The 25260-nt window shown below is 41.8% G+C and overlaps 1 protein-coding gene across 2 annotated transcripts in view; it reads right to left on the bottom strand.

Annotated features, from left to right (window-relative positions):
* The window catches only part of Gsk3b (glycogen synthase kinase 3 beta), a 151816-nt gene extending 127703 nt beyond the window's left edge, over window positions 1-24113 (bottom strand). For both annotated transcript variants that reach the window (XM_029470640.2, XM_021184609.3), the window contains exon 1: window positions 23027-24113. In XM_029470640.2, the coding sequence (XP_029326500.1) occupies window positions 23027-23114 (88 nt within the window). In that variant the 5' untranslated portion in view covers window positions 23115-24113. The remainder of the gene's footprint in view (window positions 1-23026) is intronic.
* Window positions 24114-25260: the final 1147 nt, after the last annotated feature.

Raw genomic sequence — 25260 nt, 5'->3', positions numbered from 1 at the left:
GTTACTAAGGGAGTTCTATTTTAAGGGTGCTTTGAGATCTACTACCTCCAGGAATCAAACCCTGTCTCGGAAAAACCAAAAAAAAAAAAAAAAAAAAAAAAAAAAAAGGGAGGGGAGGACCTTTTTATCAGGTTTCTTAAGACAATAAGTGCTCACTGTGCAAAAACAAAAAAGGAAAACGAAGATAATAAAGAGAAAAAAATAGGACTACGTGTTCTAGTTCCCTTTCTGCTGCTTAAACTACACACACACACATGCACACATACACACACACACACAGGGGCACACACACACACACACAGTTTACATGACTTACACTTACTTCCAGGTTCCAGGTCCCAGTCCATCTGTGAGGGAAGTCAGGGCAGGAACCTTAAGAAACCACAGAGGTACAGTCCTTGCTGCGTTCTGCTGCATTTCTTATACTGCCCAGGACCACCTGCCCTAAGATACGTCCTGTCCCACAGTGGGCCAGCACTCTATAGCTCCTAAATCAACTACCAATCAAGACAATGCCCCACAGACATGCCCTTATGCTCTGCACAGTTTCTTAATCAAGTTTTTTCTTGATTACTCTAGGCTATGTCAAGTTGACAGTTCAAGCTAACTAGGGCATGAGCTACAAGCTAGACTATGGTCTAGTAGACTATAGTAGTAGACTATGGTCTTGTAGATTTTGTTGCAGTCAGTGGGACCCATGACACATACTTCTTAGTAAAACTGTTTTCATTCACCATTAGGAACTTCTTTCCATGGTAAGTGTTCTCCTACAGTCTCCTGTCTTTCTCCTGTGAAAATGTATCACAGGATTGTTGAAAGGATGAAAGGACCACAAGGTCTGGAACAGAGAATGCAATGCATATCTGTACTAGGACTAAAGTTTGAATAAACATCTAAGTCTCAGAACACACTTTTCTCCTTAAAATAAACTGGCTACGTATTAATTTCTGAAATCCCAAAACTGTCCTCCAGAAAAAAAAAAATTTACTTTAGCAACTCTGTCACAAAGTGACAATTTGAGAGAGACGAATTGTTCATTTTCTCTCACTTTATTTTTATCCTCCTTAATTCTGGACTAAACTGAACACTGTCTCACGCATTGACTGTCTATCCAAGGAGGCTTGTATAAACTGCCTACAAAGTATTTACGTTCATTGTTCCAATAGTCAACCAAAAGTACATAAATTTAAAAATATATTAACATAGTAATGTTCTATAAAAATATGTTTCCTCGGGCGTGGTGGCGCACGCCTTTAATCCCAGCACTCGGGAGGCAGAGGCAGGCGGATTTCTGAGTTCGAGGCCAGCCTGGTCTACAAAGTGAGTTCCAGGACAGCCAGAGCTATACAGAGAAACCCTGTCTCGAAAAACCAAAAAAAAAAAAAAAATATGTTTCCTTCAAGAATCCACGGAGAACCACTCTCAGTTCATCAACTCTTAAATTTAGTATCTTCCACTAACACATGAAAACAAATTAAACATGCCAATGCCAGAGGCAAAAAAAGGTAAACAAACATCCAAAGAAAAGTATTTCCAACAGCTTATTCATTTAAAAGATGAAAGTGAAGCCGGGCGTAGTGGTACAAGCCTTTAACCCCAGCACTCAGGAGGCAGAGACAGTGGATCTCTGTGAGTCCAGAGCCAGCCTGGGCTATAGAGTGAGTTCCAGGACAGTGAGGGCTACACAGAGAAACCCTGTCTCAAGCCCCTTCTCCCTAAATAAAGGCTGAGAGTGAAGCTGAGGAGCCGACCAGTGGTGAGAAGCACTGGCTGCCCTTACATAGGATTAAGATTCAGTTTCCAGCACCCAGGTGACAGGTAACAACTGTCTGTAAATCTAGTTTCAGAGGATCCCATTCTGATCTCTTTGGGACCAGACAGGGACATGGAACACATGCATATATGTAGGTAAATACTCATACATATAAAATTAAGTAGATCTAAGAATAAAGTAAGTTAGCACTAGCATGGAGAAAAGTCTATGATCCAACATTAACTTTCAAAGCAAACATAAACACAGAGAATGGAAGGTGTAGAGTCAGCTGCTGTCCTTGGCACTAGGGGACAGAGAAGAAAGGCAAAAAGCCTTTTCTCTATTTTCAGAAATTTATGTTCAATTTTCATGGTAAAATGGATCCCACTTTATCAAATTTACTTTTACTTTTAATAAATGAAATTTGTGCCAATTTATTTAGAAAACTAAGCTTAAATCTATAGGAAAAATAAAGAGGACTGTAGTAATATATATGTAATTTTATGAATTTTGAAACAAGTATAGAAAATGTTGGGAGTGTATATAATACATATAATATTAATGGCAAGAAAGTCTCAAAATCACTATTAAAAGTCTTCATTGTATTCAAAAAGCTAATATTACTGATGTCACATGAAAAAAAATTCAGCCAAGGACAATGGCTCATTGTCTACATATCTACAGATAGAAAGAAACCATGGAGTTACAGATGATATAACAGTGTATTTTATTTCAAAATCACTTTGTAATGTGTAATTGTTAGGAAAATGTCTTGAACACCTTTAATCCCAGCACTTGGGAGGCAGAGGCAGGCGGATTTCTGAGTTCAAGGCCAGCCTGGTCTACAGGGTGAGTTCCAGGACAGCCAGGGCTATTTCACAGAGAAACCCTGTCTCGAAAATCCAAAAGGAAAATAAAAAAGGAAAACTTGAACTTAACTATGTCAATCTTCGAAGATTAAAGTCAAGAAGTCGAGAGACTTGCACAAACCAGAGTCAGGATATTTTAAACTGTACACATCTTACTATGTACACCTCTACTGTTCTGAGACTGTCTGGTAAATAAAACGACTTCATGATAAAAACAAAAATAAAATACTCCAACATTTCTAAAATATCTTTATACAAAACCCCAGTATCAATAAATATTAAACTACATGCTGAAAAAAATCATGAGTCGGTACAGATGGTCAGCAGGGACGGTAAAGGCATTTGCCACCAGACCTGATGACCAACTGCACACTTCCACGGCCACATGGGAGGAGAGAATGACTTTAGGAAGCTGTTGACCTCACACTCAAACTACAGCACAGCATGTGCGCACACAGACGGATGGCTGGAAGGAAAGAAGAAAAGAAAGGAAGGGAGGAAGGAAGGAAAATAAATTTTAAAGGAAAGTATGCCATGTGCCACCATGAATGTCCTTGAACATTTTTCAAGTAAAATAAAAATGTAAGACACGAACAGTAAGCGGAGCTTTCTTCTAAGATAAGGTGAGTATGTGTACATATGCCTGTTCTTAACTGAGTCAGTGAAAGGCTGTAAGGTTTTCCTTTCCCTCACACATGTAGGTTGGGGGTTGGAATTATGTAGATATTTTACAATTATAAAACAGAATTCAAAATGGGAGTGAGGAAGTATCCCTATAAAGCTGACAGCAACATCAGCAGAGAAGCTGTTGGCGACTGAAGGACAGCGAGAGGTGCGGTCCCTCTCCTCTTGCACGGTCGTCGGCAGTTTGCCCATGACCCAGTGCGTGTGCCGTGCCCACATGCACGGGGAGGCACTAACTGGACTCCGGGATTAACAACAAAAGCAGAGCATGGAGTGGGGAGGGAGGCAGGGCAGAGAGGCATTAAGGTGAGTTGCAGGGAGATGGTGGTGGGTAGGTATGATCAACACGTACTGTCTAATGTATGACTTTTTAAAGAAATCATTTAATGGGCTGAAGAGATGACTCAGCAGGTAGGCGCTCTTACAGAGGATCTGAGTTTGACCCCTAGAAACCACAAGCATCCATAACTCCAGTTCCAGAGGATCTGACACCTTCTAACCTACACAGGCACGAGGCATGCACATGGTATGTAAAATACTCATATACAGAAAAATAAAATAAATCTTAAAAATTTGAAATATGATTTGGAAAACACAGACAGCCTGGTGTGGTAGCATACACATATCCCAGCACAGAGCAGGCAGAAGCAGGTGGATCTCTGGGAGTTCAAGGCCAGCAAAGTCTACATAGTGAGTTTCAGCCCAGTGAGGGCTTATGTCTCAGAAAAACATTGACAGCAAGATTTTAAAAAAAAAAAAAAAAAAAAAAAGCCTATCTGGCTATTCTTGGTTGTCACCTTGACTACATCTGGAATTAACTGAAACTCAAGTGGCTGGGTATACTTGTTAGGAATTTTTTTTCCCTCAATTAAATGGGAAGATCCACTTTTAACCTGAATTTTCTGAGGTGGGAAAATCCACCTTAATCTGGCCCACACCTCCTGCTGACCACCTATACAAACTACACAGAAAATGCAAGGTGGCTCACAAGTCCATTTCTTCACTGGCATTACAGCCTACTTCAGGATTCCACTGTGTACTGAAGTCTAGTTGGGATATCCAGCCTCATGGACTAAACAAGTGGATTCTTAGACAGCCATTATTAGACTAGACTAGCTGGACCACACCCTGTAATCCACTCTAATAAGGCATAGATAGATATAGATATATATAGATATATGTGTGTGTATAAATATACATATATGTATGTGGTGTGTATGTATATATATATATATGTATATATATATATATAAATTCATTCTATAAGTTGTTCCTCTAGATATTCATGATACTATATATTTATCAAATATATAGCTTAATCCACAAGATCTTTTCAAATGATTTTTAAAATAGCAATCTCCCTATATATCCTTAGAAATTATCAATTACACATGATTCTTACATTACTGTTAATTATTTTTTATAATTTCAAAATAACAGTAATTAGATAATTTATGTACAAATATAGTCATTTACTACTCAAGATTTCCTCATAAGAGAGCAGAACTCTAAGTTTAAAACTTAAAATCTGAAAGGGCAATTTTATAATCCAAACTTGTCATCCTGAAATAGTTCGGGAAACATTAAATCATGATGTATTTCTCACTTAACAAGCATGATGTTAGACATGGTGGCATACACTCGAGATGCTGAGGCAGAGGAATTTCAAGTTCCAGACCGATCTAGATAGATGGAGCTGGCGACACCTCAGCAGTTAAGACCACTGGCTGTGCTTCCACAGAAGCAGGGTTTAGTTCCCAGCACCCACATAGTTGCTCACAGCCATCTGTAACTCCAGTTCCAGGGAACCAGCCCCTCTCTTCTCTTCCCACCAGGCATGCATGTACTGCACAAGCATACAGACAGGCAAAACTCCAGATACATAATTTTTTTTTTTTTTTTAAATAGGAGGGCTGGAGATACAGCTCAGCAGTTGAGTTGCAGAGCATACAGGTGGTCCTAGGTTCAATGCCAGCACTACAGGAAAACAAACATTTGAAGTTGGCATTGCATTTTTATACAAAAGCACAAGCAGAGAAGAAAATATTGGATACATCCAACTTAATCAAAATTTAACTTCTGGGCATCACAGGGCACTATCAAGGGATTGAAAAGGCAAAGCACAGAAAGTGAATTTTTAAATGTACCTACAGTCAAGGTAAAATACCTTCATAATAAAAATCAGGGTAAACTATTCCACAGTTCCCATGCAATTCAATAGCAAATTCAAGGCAAAGGATTTTCATACACACTTCTCCAAAAGAGAAAAGCAAACAGCCACAGAACAAATGGGTGGAAGTGCTGTGCCATTTCACTACTAGAATAAACAGCCATGATCAAAAAGCAATGAAAAGCAATGTTTGCTGTTTGCAATAAACCAGTTTGGTTCTCAACACCCACATGAGTGGCTGAAATCCACCAATCCCTTCTTCTGACCTCCACAGGTACCTACACTCACATGCACAGGTACTCGTACACATAAACAAAAGGAAAATAAATCTTAATAGAAAATAAGTATTAGAGGATGGAGAAAAACTGGAACCCAATTGCTGGTGGTAATGTCAAATGGTACAAGCCCTATGAAAAACATATTGACTATCCCGCGGTGTATTAAATACTGAAATGCCACATAACCAAGCAATATTACTGGGGATATATCCTAAAGAAATATCTGTCGCTCAACCAAAATCTTCTACGCATAGGTTCAGAGGAACTCTATACAGAATATTCAGACCCCCAAAAAAGAAGTAACTGAATAAATAAATAAGGGATATGGAAACACACACACACATACACACACACAAACGGCACACAGGGCACACAGTAGCCATTAAAATGAAACATGGTAGAAACAAAAATGAACCCTAAAAATATACTGAGTGAAAGAGGCCAAACACAAAAGGCCCCAGAGTCACACAGTGTACAATTACCTTTATATAAAACATCAAGAACAAGGAAACTCATAAAATTAACAGGTTCGTGCAAGAATGTGTGGTGAGCAGAAACGGTACAACCACTAATGAACTCTTGAGATTCTCCTGCCTCTGCCTGCCTCCCTCTCAGCCTCTCTCTGCCTCTGCCTCTGAGTGCAGGGACTAAAGGCACGCAACACTAAGGCAGGCCAAATGAAGGACCAGAGTGGCTCAGTGGGAAAAGCTGCTTCCGTCCAAGCCAGACAACCTGAGCTCAATCCCAGGGACCTACAAGCTGGGAAGGAACCAATCCCCTCAAACGGTCACGTAACCTCCACAAGGTCATCATGGCACCTCTTGACTCTTGAAGATTACAGAACTTCCTTTTTAATATTGAAAAGGTAGAATTATGGTGCTGCCATTGTATCTGTTCATTGTCTTAAGCGTATGTAACAAATTTCAGAAACTGGTGATGAAGGCATGCTGGTTCATAAAAATATCATCTACAGTCTTATATAAGTGGGGAATATTCAGTGTCTATTTACAAGTATCAAGTTAACAAAAAAGCCCGAAGAAAATTATTCTATGGGAAGCTGAATTCAGCACCCATAAAGACCCAAGTTGGGTGAGGGGAGACAGAGGTGGAAACAGAAAGGAGCCCGTGATTCCTTCCTTCTTCCAAATGCTCCCTCTACTTAATATAGTTTGGAGCTGCTGGCTGATCCTTTAAAAATGTCCTGGCAAGGACAAAGTAGCTTACTCAAAGGTCTCCTATAAAAACCTCTCAGCCACAAGTAGTCAATGCTGTCTGCAGTTCCTAGAGCTCTGGATGACGTCAGCTGTCTCAGAGAAGACAGCTTCCAGCATGGAGAAAAGACTTCTCAGCAGCCTTCTGCAAAACTGAGGCTAAAACTGAATGGGGGGAAATGAAACATTCTGCTTAATTCTTAATTAATAACCTTACTGATTCTCAATGAGCCAAAATGGTTAGTTACCTATATTTTTGAAGGCTATCTTAGAGCAACTGCTCCTACAAATACATTAGACATCCCAGTGTGGGGCAAAGATGCTATACTCCAGACTAACCTGATGTTTCTATCATATTCAGTCATCTTAGTCAGTTAATACACACCACACGGCCACTATATACACACCAAACTAAAAATAGTTTTCAAAAACAATGCAGTCTAAAAGAATGTCTATACAAATATTTGATCCACACAAAATACAAAGGTGCCTCCTGCCCAATATCTGCTGATTACAACTAATACTTAAAAAATGCCAGGTCCCTAAGAAGGAAGGGCACCTTCCTTAAAGTCCTCTAAAGCATAGTAGAGGTGGATTCCATCACTTGCAGAAGAAAATGTGGACATTTTTTTTTCCTCAAGAAAACAACAGAAGTCTACTGTATTTTATCAGAGTGGAGCCCGGAATGATCTTACATAGTCAAATATTGATTCTAAAGAAACTAATATAGATACCTAAAGATAGTATCAAACCTTATTCAAAAAAGCAGTGTGGTTTATAACATGCTCTGCAATCTTCCCTATGGCACATGGAGCTCATCTGTACAGGGACTGATACAGGACCTGCCTGCCGAGTCCGTCGCTTCTCGTCCTTTGTTAAGTGGAGGAGCGAGTGGTCTTCCTTACACGGCTACGGAGCTGCTGCTTCTCAGGGGTAACCCCAAGAGTTGGCAGTTAATAGCAATCAAATGGTGATATAGTAAGATGGAAAAGTTAAAATCTAGGATCCACAGTAATTATGAACCCACCACCATCTCTGCATCATGACTAGTTTCCCAACCTCCTTCCTCACTTTAAGATAACAGTTTCAGTGTGTGGCTGTGGATCTCGCTAAACGTGAGGTCCACTGAGCCTTAGTTTCCTCTTTTATAAATCACGTGTCTTCTAAGACTGTGGTAAAGATAAAATTAATTTCCTTAGTGTTATATAGTGACACAATAGATACACAAAGCCTGGAGAGGCTAGATGCAACACAGCACTGGCCTTACTCTCTACTAGCTCTAAGATTCTGAATACAGCAATTAAAACATCAAGTAAAGAATCTGAATATACCAATTAAAGTTACCTTGGTTCCTCATCTATTAAATACTGACAATAACGTCTCAAGTGTTTTGGACTTAGAATGACAGTGTTTGTTAAACAGTAGGCACTCTACAAGTGAAGTCTGAATTGTACTGCTCACATCGGCCATCACCTATATCCAGGGGAGACTGACTCACTGCCATCACAACCAAATCATTTTTGTTTCTATCCCACCCATCCACATCAGCAGCTTCATTTCTTCTCCTACACTTTAGAACATGCACGGGCTTTCTAAAATATGTGACAAGCATGTAACAACAAAAATGTTGTGGCTTAAATCACACATAATGCACAACTACATTATCAAACATTCTTTCACCTCTAAATTAACTCTGAAAGTGAACCAGGTCTGCCATTTACCCTGAGACCATCTCGAAAGCAGTGCAGCTGGTGACTGTCCTACTGGGGACCACTCTGCTAAGGACTGAACAAGTTGACCTACTCAGCCCCATTTTCTTTTGTAATAAGTTCTTATCATCCTTAATGTAGAGCAAAAAAAAAATTAAAAACTAGGACATTTTTTCCAAGGTGCACGGCCATTCCTCGTTTTTTTTGAGAACTCATGAATTCTTGTATATGATTTTCAAGTTCTCAAAAGTGTAAAGTGAGCCGGGCATGATGGCGCACGCCTTTAATCCCAGCACTCTGGAGGCAGAGGCAGGCGGATTTCTGAGTTCGAGGCCAGCCTGGTCTACAAAGTGAGTGCCAGGACAGCCAGGGCTACACAGAGAAACCCTGTCTCGAAAAACCAAAAAAAAAAAAAAAAAAAAAAGTGTAAAGTGACCCCTAATGCCTAGTTCTTTAGTAACCCCTTGATTCAAAAGAAGTTTATTTCCTATTCACAAAGAAAACAAGTCTTACCCATGTTCCAGGACTGTACATCAGAGAGTACCTCACAATGCACACAAATACTCACAGAAATACACTGTGCTGATTAATCAAAACTACCTTGCATACTCAAATATAAACAGTCACAGTTTACACATATTTAGAAACCACATTATTTAGCAACAAATATTAATGATATTCTTCACTCTTTCTGGGGAACTCAGAAGTGATAGACTAATACAAGTTTATCAAAAAAAAAAAATCCTAAAGACCCATAGTTTTCATGACTCCCTCAAAAGACTATAGCTATATATCAACGACAAAAGAATTATTCACATTTAGGTACTTGTCTACTTATTCTCTATTCTTTTAGAGAATCAACTTCTTGGTGAAAGGAAACTTGTCAGGATTCCCTGTTCTAAATCTCTCTTCTATCCTTACCCACTCCAATACTGCACGTGCTCGATGTTCCAAAGGTTCCATGCTTACTCTGTACAGCCTAGCAGCTGTATTCTAGTTGCTGGATTATTCCATTCATTTAGCCATCATCCCAAGAGTTCAAAGACAATAAACACGAAGCTCACAGTATAACTGAAGTCGCTGCCTAACATTCCTTCTTTCTCTTTCTCCTTTAAATAACAAGAACTGAAGAGATGGCTCAGTATTTAAGAGCCTTTGCTGCTCTTTCCATAAGACCTGAGTTCAGTTCCCAAGTATCCCAGTGCGACACACTATCACACTGTGGCACAGCACATGCCTTCAACTCGGTATGGATATACAATACAGAAAGCTGTTCTGTACATTGCAGGAAACCTGGGTAAATGGGATGCTTGTATGTCACGCTGTAGCTTACCATCTCCTAGAAACAAACAGGACAGGTTGATTAGAATGTATGGTAGCATGTATGAAAGGCACTAGGATTGTCAAAGAAATCACACACAAGTGAATTACTCGACCCTGGGTAAGAAATGGACGACTAAACGGCTAAGGAGAAGGGTATTGTGTCTAAATGCTGAGACAGGTCTTTGTGAGATCAAGGGAGAGAACATATAACGAAGATCATCTAGACCAGTATAGTTTCACTGTGATCAGGGCAATCAGATACATCTAACAAGCAAAGCAATAAATATCAACATATTGCCAGGAGAGGGAGATGGTGCACTTGGAAGGCAGAGGCAGGAAGATCTTTGTGAGTTCAAGGCCAGCCTGGTCTACAGAGTGAGTTCCAGGACAGCCAGGGCTATACAGAGAAACCCTGTCTGAAAAAATAAAATAAAATAACAAAACAAAACAAAAGAAGCACATATTGGCAGTCCTGCTAATAGAGAAAGACAATATTACCCTAATAGTAAACACCCTTTGAAGAACATAAAATTCCCTTAACCTTTGCCAATATAAAATTTAAAAAGTGGAAAACCCAACTAAAAAGAGACATGAATAACTGCAGTGTCCATAACCCATATACATTTTTCTTATTAGTTGAAAATAACTAAAATACATGATTAGCAAATTGAATTAATTCTTGAACAAAATTTTAACCTATACTACTCATTACAATAACCACTGTGGCTACTCAAAAATCAGTAATTAAGTGTGAAAAACTAGACAATGAAGATTTAATATGAATAGTATGAAACAATAATAATTTTCATAATTATATGTTGAAATATTTTTATTTAATCTGTCATTTTTACTTTATGTGGCCAGAACCCTGTAGGGCCTCCACGTCTTACACTTGGAGTCTATGTGTCTCTAAGTGACTCTCATCTTGCACCTTTGTTCATTGGCAGTCATCACTGAATTAGCTCAACTGCAGCCTGTAAGTCATTCTAAAAAAGAAAACCATTTTTCTACATATAGAAAAATATCCATTCTCTAAGTTCTGATCCTCTGGAGAACTCTGCCTAGTACAGATACTGGAAACAAAAGTGGTTCTAGAGCAACAGAAGTATAAGAATGAATCTTTTAAGTATCTAAAATAGCCTTCCCAATTGGCCAACACCAACAGTTAACTGAAGCCTTTGGAGAAAGCCCATGGCGTGAACTATTTTACAATCATGAGGAAACAAACGCATTTGGGTACCCAGATTCACCACTTATGAAAGGCAGTGGCTTTGACGACTCTGCATGTAAAATGTCCGACGACTGGTGGAAATGTTAGGAAAACGATGATGCTGGTAGGCTGTTCCTAGCACGTCTAGATAAAGTGACAGGAAAATAACAAGCAAGTTGTAGCATCTCAGCAACTTCTATGAACTCAAGTGATAAAAACTGATGGGCTCCAGATGCATATGAAGTCTAGAGTTTTCTACATGCGCCCTGGAAGAGACTCTTCTCTCCTGCACCCACAGAGCCCAAGTTGTGGAAAATCAAACTGAATGAGGTCAGCTGAATTACAGCAAAAATTTCTTTGAACCAAACCAAAGTTTGTTTGAATGGCTGGCTTAAGTATTTGTCAAAATAAGACCTACTGAAAAGGAGTCTGAGATGCCTGACACTCCATTGCTTACTGTCAATTAAGGGATTTTTAAGGCTCAGCTCAGAGGGTGTCAGTGGTTAATAAGGGCATTAATTGGCAAAGAATGGAATCCTAGAACTTGGGTTGGGGATGTGTGGGAAGACCCTACTGAAGCCAAGAACTTTTAAACCTCAGATTCTCAAGGGTTTATCTCACCTGAGGAAGTGTACTCGCAATGGCACTGCCTGAAATACTGTCTTTTTCACATCTAAGTAAATTAATCCTTCATTGTCTGCTAAACTAGTAGTGACTTTCTCTGAAGGTGATGCCAGGCAAGACCATAATACTGATGTCCCTCAGGGTCTCCCAATAGTTGTCTCTACACCTATAACCAAACTTAATAAAACAGGCTCCTAGAGCAGAGATAGGAAGTGTAGTCTGTGAGGAAAGGTACTACACTACTAAATACTTTAATGAGTTTTCTAATTCATACAGTCAGAAGTCTGGGGAATCTGTGTGGGAATGGATTTTTAGTGGGACAATGAGGAAAAGAACATAAAGCTGAATCATGCGAGTTTATTGATAGGGGCTCTGAGTGGAGAGTCTAGGTTTAATACAGAAGCTTACACAACTTAAAAAGGTGACTGAAATTTGCTTGAATTGGCTTGAGTATCTGTCAGAGAGCCTACTAAAAAGGAGCTGAGGTGCCTGGTATCACTTTGTTTAGCTGATGAAGGGATTGTTAAGGCTCAGAAAAACTGCAATGCTCAGTGAGTATGCTGTGTAAAACCTAGTCCTCCACAACAGGAAGGTCCACGAGACAGGCCTCTCACTAATCCTATGTACTGGTTTTGTGTGTCAACTTGTCACAGGCTGGAGTTATCACAGAGAAAGGAGCCTCCCTTGAGGAAATGCCTCCATGAGATCCAGCTGTGGGGCATTTTCTCAATTAGTGATCAAGGGTGGCAGGGCCCCTTGTAGGTGGTGCCATCCCTGGGCTGGTAGTCCTGGGTTCTATAAGAAAGCTGAGCAAGCCAGGGGAAGCAAGCCAGTAAGGAACATCCCTCCATGGCCTCTGCATCAGCTCCTGCTTCCTGACCTGCTTGAGTTCCAGTCCTGAATTCCTTGGTGATGAACAGCAGTATGGAAGTGTAAGCCGAATAAACCCTTTCCTCCCCAACCTGCTTCTTGGTCATGATGTTTGTGCAGGAACAGAAACCCTGACTAAGACATCCTCTAAGATGCAATGGTGAAAGAGCACCAGGGCACCATTTGAAGAGCTTTGCTGTTGTCCTTTTCCCTGTGCCAGACCTTAGGGCTGGAGATGCTCCTGCTCAGTTGGACAAATTAAATGCAATGGGTTAACTGGGCTCCAAAGAAGCAGGGGCCAGTGGCAGAACTGAATCGCCAAAGGCAAAGTGATCACAGCTATAGCAATAAGTAAAATAGACAAAGCAATGTCAAATGGCCTGACCTGTAAACGTCAGCACAGGCAAAATGAGTTTTATGGTGGAATGACTCATTTGGACCTTTAGTACTGGCTAATCCATCCTGGTGTTTCTAGGCATGAAACAGATAAGATGCCTACTGGATTCCTGTTTTATCAGTTTACTCAGAAAATTTCTCAAACAAATTAAAGAAAGGCTACATTGTTTCTCAGCTATGGGAGTCTTGGCCCATGAACCCATTTTCAGACTTGAGCCAGTCTGTAGACCCAGAACTCCTTGAATGAAGACGAGATGGCCAGGTTCTCCTGAGGAAAGACCTTGATAAAATACTGTGGTAGCTTTAAAAAAAAAAATGGCCCCCTCGTGGCTCATGTATTTGAATGCTTAGTCATCAGGTAGGGGCACTGTTTGAGAAGCATTAGGAGGTGTGGCCTCACTGGAGTAGGTGTGTCCTTCTCAGTGGAAGTGGGTCTGATAGTGGGGCTTGAGGTTTTAAAAACCCAAGCCAGGCCAGGCCCATTCACTCTCTTCTTCCTCCTGTCTGTGGATCCAGATGTAGAACTCTTAGCTACTTTCTTCTCTACCTTTGAGTCTACCTGCATGCTCTCAGCCTGTCAGACACTGGAGAAGCAAAGGCATAAAGATCCCAAGTTCCAGCACACCCTGGATTTCAGAGTGTGACCCTGTCACAAAAAGCCAGGACAGACATAGTGGTGCATCCATGATGATAACAGACTAAACTGAAACTATAAGCTAGTTCCAATTAAGTGCTCTCTGTTCTATGAGCTGTTGTGGTCATGATGTCTCTTCACAACAAAAGAACACTGATTAAAATAAATATCTTAAAGTTTTACTGTTAGCCTTTCTCTACTCCTTCCCCAAAGGGACATATGCCTCTTTATAAGAGTAACTGTTTATTTGGGGGGTTGGGGGAGGGGAGAACTAATCAGACCTTCCAGGATCTACTGGATACTGGTTCTGAATTGGGACTGATTCCAGGAGACCCCAAGAAACACTGCAGACCTTCAGTTAAAGCAGGGGCTTATGGATGTCAGGTGATTAATATTTTTGGCTTATTAGGTCCACTGCATCTCTGAACTCATCCTATAGTTACTTCCCTAGTCCCAGAATGTATAGTTGGTATACATACACTTAGAAGTTGGCAGAATTCTCAGTCATCAACAGATCATAAAATCTTAATAAGAAATGTCCAAAAACCTGTATCTCATGCAGAGGAGGTGAAGATATTTGCCAAAAAAAAAAAAAAAAAAAATGTCCCTTTCCTATTTCCCTTTGGAACAAATACAGAAAAATCCCTGACAGAAGTATAGTGGCACATACCCAACCCCTATTCAGGAAACTGACACAGGAGAATAGCAAATTTAAGGCTAGCCTGTGCTACACAGTGAGATTCTGCCTCAAAAATAAATAAAGGAATTAAATAAATAAATACATATCAACTAAGAATATTTCCAGATATATTTACAAATCATAGCTTTGAGCACTATTGGTTGATGTCACAAGATAATATTAGATAATAACTCTGCAGTGATACACAAACACGTGACCCAAGGAACAGGAAAATGAAGTCAGCTGCTCAAAAGGTCCTGGAGACCCACCAGCTCAGGTACCAGCAGTCAAATTAGGGCTCTATAAAAAAGGATGCTGTGGGAGAAGGAGTTACAGCAAGTAGAGCCTGAGAAACTGATACATCTGTGGAGAAAGGCCAAGCCTGTATCACTACAGACAGTACAAGAAAAAGAAATAGTAACAATAAAGATATTTAAGAACAAAATATCGGAAAGAAACTTGGCTGTGAATTCAGAAAAGGCTTCATTGTTCTTTAAAATGATCAACAAGTTACCATATGATCCAGCAGTTCCATTTCTAGGTACATACACAGAAGACTTAAAATACATCCACATCAAAACTTGAGCATGAATGTCCAAAGCAGTTATTAGTCGTGTGGCCAAAAACCAGAAATCCTAAATGCTAATGGACTGATGCACATGACCCTTCCATTTAATGAATTACCCAGCAATATAAAGGAAGGAGGCCTTTTTTATCGTACATGCGTTAGCATGGAAGACTGTAAGATGTGTCAAGGAAAAGAAGCTAGTCATAAAGGAAAGGCAGTGACAGATGTGGTAACACAGCACATCTGCAATTTCAGCCTGTCAGACACTGGGGAAGCAAAGGCATGAAGATCCCAAGTTCCAGCACACCCTAGATTTCAGAGTGTGACCCTGTCACAAAAAGCCAGGACAGACATAGTGGTGCATGTCTGTAATCCCACTCAAGAGGACAGAGACAGGTAGACGTCGAGTTTGAGGCCAACCTAGTCTACACGAAGGTTCCAAGACAGCAAGGAATAGACAGTGAGACCCTGGTTCAAAAACTAAAACAAAGAAGTAAGAGAGGGGGAGAAAAGACCATACTATAGATCCATGTATATAAAATCTAGACTAGAGATACACAGAGTAATGATTACCTATAGCTAGCAATAGATGATAAAAAGAGACTAGTAATGGACCCAAGGATTCTTTGTGTGTGTGGAGGAGGGTGTTGAGAAAAATACCCTAAAATTAAGTCATGCTGATGGCCACACAACTCTATGAAAATACTAATAACAACTAAATATTCAGTGGATAAACATTATGATATATGAGTTATATTCCAATACAGCTCTTCTCAAAAGGAAGTGTGGGCATTTTCACAACTTGTTTCAGCTCTGGCTACTGTTCAATGTCTAGACAGTGGGAATGATTTAATAGTTTGACTAAAAATAATAGTTTAGTTATATTATAGCAAAAGGTAGATGGACACGACAGTGATCTCTACTATGAGAAGGCAGAAACAATATCCAATGTCAATTTGAATTTACTTCTCCTCGTCCTGGAGAATGAACCATGGTCTCACACATGGTAGACAAACACCCCACTGCTGAGTGTTATCCCCAGCGCTCTTTATGTACTGACAGAATGTCAGCTGCCCAAGCAGCCCTTGGACTTGCTATCCTGCCTTCAGTCTCTGAGCAGCTGGGATCACAGGGCTTGCTCTCATGCTATTTTAAAGATCAACTAAAATTATACTAATCAATAAGGGACAAAGACTACTAGCAAGAACAGCAGTCCCAGTTAAGGCTGCACCTGACAAGTAGGTCTTGGAAGGCAGATGACCAGATAAATGTATTTGACTCAACTCTGTCTCTTCAAAATGCCAAGAAGGAAACAGGGATGTCACTGAAAGACATTACCTGATTTTATAGAAGAGGGGAAGCAGAGAATGTCACATGCAAAGAGACACTTGGCCTTTGTGAAGATCAGACAAATTTCTCAGACATTCAAACCAAAGATACCCACAGTTAGGATACCCTCCTTTTCAATTCTCCTGGCATAGACCAGGATTTCATACAATTATACTCTCTCTACACAGCTAGTTTCATAACATTTTAAAAGACAGAACAAAAAAGTAAAATAAAATAAAATAAAATAAAATAAAATCACTTAAATGAGGGCCAGCAAAATGGATCTGCAGGTAAAAGTTGAAAAAGCAGACTAGAAAGTGTTAAAAAATAACTCTTTAAAAAAGCTTTGAGATTCCTACAAACCAGGACACAAAGCTACGGATCTGTCAGCCTGATGCCAGGTCTAACAGCAACATATCCAATTTGTCAGTTTATTAATTGCCCACCGTTTTTAATCTGATTTTTTGGCTTAGTTTGTCAATCACTAACCAATTCTAGAAGGGTCAGATTCCAAAGAATCTGATATTATATTTATATTGTAAATATAGAGCAAAAGCAGATTTATTCACAGACTGCCAATACTCTCCCAAAGAAATCAGTGCTGACAACATTAAATAATTACAAAAGAAAGCCACCTATTATTTTCCCTTTTGTTCTGGCATAAATCCTATTACTTCTTTTCAAGAAACTATAAGTATACACTGTATTTACTAATAGGCATACCTGAAGCTAATTTCAAAACCACTATGGGAAAACTCACAGAGTCATTGCTAAAGTATCCTTTAAAGGGCTTGGTCATCCTTTAAGAGTTGTTGGACACAGTAGCCAGCTTGAATTCCCAGCTCCTCATCCTGGGATTGAACTGAAGCCATCACTGAGTGCCTGAGTCACCTGCTGAACCATGCCAACTGCCCTGGTCTGTAAACTTAACTGTAAGGTCATTTCAAGAAAATGTTCCTCCATCAACTGTCACTTGCTCTGCTATGCACAGGAGCTTTTACCCACACATTTTTGCACATCACATTCAAAAGTTTCAAAGGCAAGTTTTGTGATAATCAAAAAACATTTATATAACCAAAGTTAGATACCAAGATTGCAACATCCACACCGAGATTCTTGTACCATGAAACTCTTTTTCTTCTTCAAATTACACATGGTTTTCCTTTTTTATCACCAGTAGAACATCCCTGAAAGATCAGATAGAAGATGAGGCTAACTGTTCCAACAACTTCATTTCTGAGTGACTATGTTCACTGTGCAGCAGTGCCTGGGTAATCAGGTTGGTCCTGTCCTGGGAGGCCTTAATGCTGCCCCGCCCATGCACTCTGCTCCCCACTCACACTGGAGGACACTGTCTCCTCACATCCTGCCTGTCCTCATCCCTGCCCCTCAAGCCCCTAAGCCTTCTTTTAAAATCCTAAAAAACAAAGACAGCTTCAGTTGCTGCTAAAAGCCCTAGCCACCAAACCTGATGATCTGAGTTCAAGCCTTAGCACCCATAAACTGGAAGGAGAGAGCTAATTCCTCCAACCTCCACACGCACATACACAGACACTAAATTAACAAATGTAAACATTTTAATGGAAAGTATAAGAACAGAAACAGAAAAGAAGGAACTGTGGCACTCGGGTCAGCATATTCCTTAGCCTTCTCTATGCACAAAGCTCACACAAAGTTTTCTGGGCCTGGAGCCATGGCTCTGTGGTGAAGAGCACTGACTGCCTTCCAGAAGTCCTCAGTTCAAATCCAACACCTACTTGGTGGCTCACAACCCTCTGTAATGGGATCCGATTCCCTCTTCTGGTGTGTCTGAAAACAGAACACTCATATATATTGAATAAACATTTTAAAAAATAGTTTCCCCATAACATAGTATACTGCTAGTACTTAATAACTTGGGCTTTCCCAGATTTGTCGGCCCCAAACAAAACCTCACATCTGCAATTCAAGTCCAGTCTAAGAGACTGATGAAACCGGATGCAAGTCTCATCTGAAGGGGTGGAAATAGAAGACACCTCATTTTCTAAATGCAGTTCCCAGACAGCCATAGTAAACTGCTCAATCTCTAGGTCCCTGTAAAGTTTTGAAATAGTGCTTATCACTTGATAATTAGCATCCTCAAGGTGTATGCAACAAAAGTCTGTGCAAAGCTTGCTTAAATATCTTAAGCCTTTAACAACTGTGAGTCAGTTTAGCTGATAGGAGTGAAAAGCATGGCCCTGGTTTTCAATCGCACACACATGAACAACTTTTTTTTCTCTCCATTAAATAGGAAAATCAAGAAATTAGCTAGTGAGATGGGTTTGGTAGGGCACACTTTAGTCCCAGCCCTTGGGAGGCAGAGGAAGACAGATTTCTGTCTCTCCAAGCTAGTTCCTGGACAGCTAGAGCTACACAGGGAAACCCTGTCTTTAAAAAAAAAAAAAAAAAGGAAAGGAAGATAAAGAGATAAAGGAAGATAGAAATTAGCTAGTTCCTAATAAACTATTTCTTACATACCACAAGTAAATGAACCTTCCTTGGAAACTAGGGCGCCTCCAAACTGCTAACTAGTCTTTAATTATAAGACAGTGTAATTTGATACCGCAGAATACTATGCAACTATAAATTGGTCTATTTTCGGTAATGATTTTTTTTGTTGTTGCTGTTTTGACATTAGGGTCTCTCTATGCAGTCCTGGCTGGTCTGGAACTCACTTGCTATGTAGACCAGGCCTTGAACTCAGTGACCAGCCTGCCTCCTCAGTGCTGGGATTAAAGGCCTGTGCCATTCCACACAGCTGCTAATAAAAATTTTAATCAAAAAAAAATTTATATGATGAAACAACTCAAGTTATAGTATTTTCCTCTTTCCATACCTTGTATACACGCATTGTACCTGGGCAACTAGCCAAGTTGTCTTCCAAGAGTTCACCCTTCTTTTTTTTTTGAAACAGTTTCTCTGTATAGCCATGGCTGTCCTGGAACTCACCACAAACTTACAGAGATCCAAGTGCTTCTGCCTCCAGAATCCTGATCAAAGCCATGTGCCACCACTGCCCAGCCTCACCATATGCATTTGACAAAATGTTAGCCAAAATTACCATATAGTTTCTCAATTGAGTAAAAGGTGTTATTCATTTAATCGTCATAAATCTGGATGTGAAAAAAAAACTGATTTCATTACAGCAAGGAAAAAGAATTTGAGGGGCTGGAGAGATGGCTCAGAGGTTAAGAGCACTGGCTGCTCTTCCAGAGGACAGAGTTCAATTCTTAGCACCCACATGACAGTTTACAGCTGTCTGTAACTCCAGTTTCCAGCACCTTCACACAGACATACATATAGGTAACACACTAGTACACATAAAATAAAAATAAAGTAAAAAGCACTCAAAATATACTGATTTTATCTTGGGATAAATGCCTCAACCAGAAAAATGTTACAATCAATTTTTAATTAAATATTAAAAGTATCATTATTAGCCTGGCAGTGGTGGTGCACGCCTTTAATCCCAGCACTCCGGGAGGCAGAGGCAGGCGGATTTCTGAGTTCCAAGGCCAGCCTGGTCTACAGAATGAGTTCCAGGACAGCCAGGGCTATACAGAGAAACCCTGTCTCGGGGAAAAATAAAAGTGTTATTTTACAGGCAAATTTTACCTAAGAATAATTACTTGTAAAAAAAAAAAAAAAAAAAATACATTTAAGAATGACCCAAAGACTATATAAAATGCCAAGTAGTGGTGGAAGACACCTTTAATCCCAGCATTTGGGAGACAGAAGCAAGCCAGTCTCTGTTAGTTCAAGGCCAGGCAAGTTTACATAGCAAGTGAGAACCAGAACAGCCAGGGCTACACAGAGAGAAACACTGTCTCAAAACAAAACAATAAACAAATTTAAGTATAACAGCTAGTTATTGCCCTCAAATACAACCTGACACTTCTAGGTGAGGACTAGAAATTAACAGAGTAGAAAGTTAAGTTTCTGCCAGTAACTAACAGCTGTTTGCTCAATCTCAAGGATACTTACTGTATGTCGTTTTTAAAACCTGAACTCATCCATCCACCGGCTCATCTCAGCATTTTCTCAATTTCCCATTACAATGAACAATGTAACTCAGCGGTCAAGTCTTCCAGACCAATAACCTCAGACTTTATTTTTAACTCCTGACTCCACAAATATTCTCCTCGCTCCAATCCAAAGCCCTGCCAGTTTTCCCCTCCTAAGTCTTCAAATCTCTTCCTTTCATCCCATGTTCACATTTACATTGTGATCTATAACATAGTCTACTACAGTCAAAAGGCTTCTGTCTCCCCACTCAGCTATAAATCCCCTCAGAATGTCTTGTTCAGCAATCCACAGTGCAGATAGCTCTTAGATCCCCACCCAAATTTTTACAGGCCTCCTCTGCTCTTCATTAACTAACTTTCCTCTCAGTCTGCACTCCCATGCCCTTGTTCTATTTAGGCCCCTGGAACTGAGGTATACCAACTTGCCCTCCGCCTCCCATACAGAACAGACTGTGGCTAGGCTTGCCTCCTTCCACCCAGTGCACAGCATGCTTCTCCATTGGCTCGTGGGCTTAGCTAGCACCTGTTTTAAGAAGCACCTCTGTAGAAATCTTCCTGCTCCTTTCTCACCACCCCTTCCTTTTTCCTTTGTCCCTCTGAACAAATGGTTCACTTGGCGTTTTATAGTTATCAGGCTATTGTCTTCACCTTTTTCTGAATGTCTGCCTTTATATCAGAGGTTCTGGGAACAGGGACTATATATAATGTCATATGTGCCTTTTAGAACACCAGCACCGAACAAATGCCTCTTTCATCTACGTGCCCTTAAGGTCAAGGTTATTTTTTAAAAAATAGTAATAATTAACATTAAACTCTAATCTTTTTTAATGTTTAAAATTAAAACACTTTAAACTGCATTCCTCTCAGAGCTCCTCCATCCTAAAGAACCTCTATCAAGAATAAGTTGTTTTCAAAGAAAATCCTGGAAACAATATGAAAAGTCCCCAATTTTGGTATTTATTCTAGCATTTACAGATCTCTAAAATAAACCTAATAAATAAATGGTCTAAAATGGACTGAGCAGTTTTTTGGTTTTTTTGTTTTTTTGTTTTTTGTTTTTTAACTAGCCAAAGCATACAACACACAAATATTTAAGTACCATGAAAGGTTCTTCGGTAGTTACCATGAAGTCTACTTCATCATAACTGATAATTACCCTAGCATTTTTTTAAATTCCATTCAAATGACTCCGTAAAGTGCTTAGAAAGCATGACCCTTCCCTGAAAGATGCGAAATCAGCTTCCCTCTTAACATGCCCTGCGTTCTAAATTAGCTAGTCACTGAAGGAAAAGAAAAAAGTGAACTTGCAAAAATCTCTCCCACTCAGCCATCGCTTTGGACTTCTCTGTTTCACACAAGTTCCAAAAGCCTACAGAACTGAAATCCTGCCTGCAACTAAAAGGAAACAGGTCCAATTGCTTAGTCAATTGCACAGAACAGCATATGCATTTTGACTTTTTAAAAATCTTAGTTCTTCAGTTACATCAGCTCCTCTCAGCAACAAAACAGTTTTATCTGTGACCTCCCTCTTCTTTCTCATCGACTAAGGAAAACAACATGGATATTTTGGCCAGAATCTGCAACTATGTTCTAATAAGCTGTCATGAAATACCACATAAACATCTCCACAAATAGATACATTTGAACACTGGATACTCAGTATAGCAAACACTTCAAGAATACAAGACTCTTTTTTCAGCACAGATTCCCCGGGAAAGACTGACAGATACTAACACATTTTAAATTATCCTAAAAGGGTATCCACTTGTACTCTTAAAAAAAAAATAAATAAATAACAAGTAATGAATGCAATGCCACCTCAAAATTAAACTTAAATGACAAGTCAGTGACAACACTTAACTCAGTATGTGGCAAAATGACAATACAACCTCAATCAAAAGTTAAATCTCCTCCCAAGTTACCTTTTGATTAAACAAATTATATGGTGGCAGATTGGAAATGTCAAAACAGGAAGGTTAAGAGATAACACATTAAACCACTTGAAAACAATGCACTTCGAGATGCAACTGCTGCGGGATATTTATCAGCTTCCACCAGCCCCTAGACGAGTGAGGGCTGGATGCTAGCTTGCCTCCAACGGCGATGTGGGTTACCAAGCAAGTTCATCCCCAGATTCAAAAATACTTTGTGTAGTCACACGGGCAAATAGGAAATACTAGGAGGCTGGGGCATTTAATATCTCTATTTTGAATACAGAACCCTGATAACCTGAGCTAACTAAAATAAACTCCCTCATTCCAGAAGACGAGGACTCGGCAAATGTACATCATGGTTTATTAATCAAGCGTTGTCCTCCTCTTCTTTATTCACAGGGATGGGCAAGCGAACGCTTCTTCCATCGCTTAACCCGGAGGCACTGGAGCACTTGAAAAGACTACCAGCAGCACGGAGAACGTAAGAAAAGAAGTTTCAAATCCAATCAGCCCAATAAAACTAATATTCTCTCAATTCAAGGTTAATGAGGCTGGGGGAGGGGGTCCGGGAATGGGAGGAGGAAAAGGAGCTGCCTCATCTTGACTCAAGGCTGGTTTTGCCCTTTTCCACGACCACTGACTGTTCTATCAGGTCTGTTAGTGGAAGATCCTGGTATTTCGAGGTTTCTTATCTAAATGGTGAGGTGGAGGAAGGGTGTAAAATAAAATCGATACTCACTGCTAACTTTCATGCTCCCAAAAGCTGAAGGCTGCTGCACTGGCTTGCAGCTCTCCGCAAAGGAGGTGGTTCTCGGTCGCCCCGACATGATGGCTCTTCTTGAATCACCTTTTCCTTCCTTAATCCTTTTCTTCCTTTTGTTTTATGTTAGGGTGCTAGGTTAATGATAAATGCAGCATTAAGTTCTCCCGCAAGAAAGAGAAAGAAAGACTTCGTTCTCTTGGCTTTTCACTCCTTTTGTATAGCTATTTAAGAAGAAAAAAAAAAAAAGGAGCTATGTATTTCTTCAAGACAGATCGGTACGGATATTTAACACATAGATGATTTAGAGCTGGGAGAAAAAATACAATTCTTTCACCTCCCTTTCCTGGAAGAGGAGAAAAAGGGTGGAGTGGAATCCTTAAAAATATATATATATCACGTGAACGAGGGCAAATACTTGATTGAAAATAAGTACTCTGAGTATTATATTTTCCTCGGGGATTTTTTTCCGAGTCAATGAAGAAGGGAAGCGGCGGAAGGATCACGAGCCTCACGCTTGAAGAGAAGGGGGATGGGAAGGAGGGAGGAGATGGCTCGGAGATGCGACGGCAAACGCTGCGGCTCCGGCAGCAGCGGGATCCGGCGGTCTGACGGCGGCGGCGGCCGGGTGAACCGGAGGGCAGCGCAGTCGCGAGTCAGCGGCGGGCGGTGGCGGCGGCTCCTCTCCTCATTGCGCCAGGAGCAGCTGCAGGCGGTGGCTGGATCCAGCGGCCATGGCGGCAGCGGCGGCGGAGGCAGCTCCCTTCAGACCCCAGGCAGCGGCTCCCTGACTGCTCCCCATACGCCGGGGACATGGGAACCAGGCAACCGCTTCCGTCCCTCGGGGTCCCCTCCCCCGTCCGTGGCCCCGGCACGGCCGGCCTCCGCCCCTCGCCTTTGCTCAGCGGCTGCTCGGGAAGTGTCCGCGCTGTGCCCGGAGCCCGAAGCCCTGTCAGCGGCTGCAAGGCCGGCTCCTCCTTGCTGCCTTCCTTCCTTTGTCACTCGGCCCAGGCGGCGGCGACGGCGGCGACACAAGCCCGCATTCGGCCGGGTCGGGGGCTGCTCTGTGCGAGGCGCGCCGTCTGCGCAGCCGCCTAGCCCTTCCCCACTCCCCCTCCCCCTTCCTACTCTTCCTCCGCCTCCTTCCTCCCCCACCCAGCCCTTACACCGCCCAGCGCCCCGCCGCCCGCGTTACAGGCGTCTGGGAATCGCTCGCCGAGCCCGCGCCCGCCAGCTTCGGCTGTGGAGCCGAAACCCAAGCCGGAACCAATCAGAGACGTCGCTTGCTTGCAGCTCCTGCCGGAAAAAGCCGAGCGGCCTGGATAACCAATGAGGAGACGCCGCTGGGAGACCACGCCCCGGAACGAGGAATGCCGAAGGTAGCCGAACAGAAGGGAAGAGGGTTCGCCTTGTTCAGTGGCTGGCTAGAGAGAAGAGTCGACAATAGCGACAGTGGCCAATCAGAGCTGTTGGCCCTCAGGGAAAAGCCTCAAGAGTTAAGGACGGCGAAACTCCCGAGTCGCGGGAGGAACTGCACGGCTGGGCGCCGCGCCCGTTTCCTCATTGGCTGGGCAACTCCGCTGGGCGTGTACCTTTCTCGGTGATTGGTGAAGGGAAGGGGGCTTCCGAGGACATCTGGCCAGTCAGAGCCTCCCCTCCCTCTTTGAGGCGGGGAGAAGAAGAAAGCGGAGGGAGGGCACCTATAAAGTGCCATCTCATTGGTCTGCAGCGTCGAGCTGGAGCGCGGGGGGAGGGGAGCCTCGAAAGGGAGAAGGAGGGTGCAGGAGCCCGTGGCGGTAGCCAATGGGCGCTCACTGCTGTGCAATCGCAAGACCTAGCTGCAGTGGGATTGGCCTCGGGTGGTCCCTAAGCGGGCGGACGGGATGAGTGGTCGGCCTGCATCTGCTTTCCGAGCCGACGCTCGTGCTGGCTGTGCAGCCCGGTCCGACAATGCCTCGGTCGGAGGGTCGGGCCCTGAGCGCTCTAGTGGGGCGAGAGGCCATCCCCATTCCCGGGAGCTCCGCGGGGCGCGGCTTACCGAGTGCGCCCGAGACTCCCCACCGCGCGTGCTGAGCCTATGAGAACGTCTATTCTCTGAAAGACGTAGGGCGCCGTGGCCGGGGCCGAACCCTCTAGCGCTTAAATGGGAACAAAGCTTCCAGAGAAGGAGAGCCTCTGGGCAGCCGCGCCCGCCCATCGCGGGGGGCCGCTGA

Source organism: Mus caroli, unplaced genomic scaffold (assembly GCF_978045245.1).
Source record: "Mus caroli unplaced genomic scaffold, Mus_caroli_1 scaffold_17, whole genome shotgun sequence".
Taxonomy (NCBI): Eukaryota; Metazoa; Chordata; class Mammalia; order Rodentia; family Muridae; genus Mus; species Mus caroli.
The sequence above is the reverse complement of the archived record's forward strand: the minus strand, read 5'-3'. Positions and strand labels throughout refer to the sequence as shown.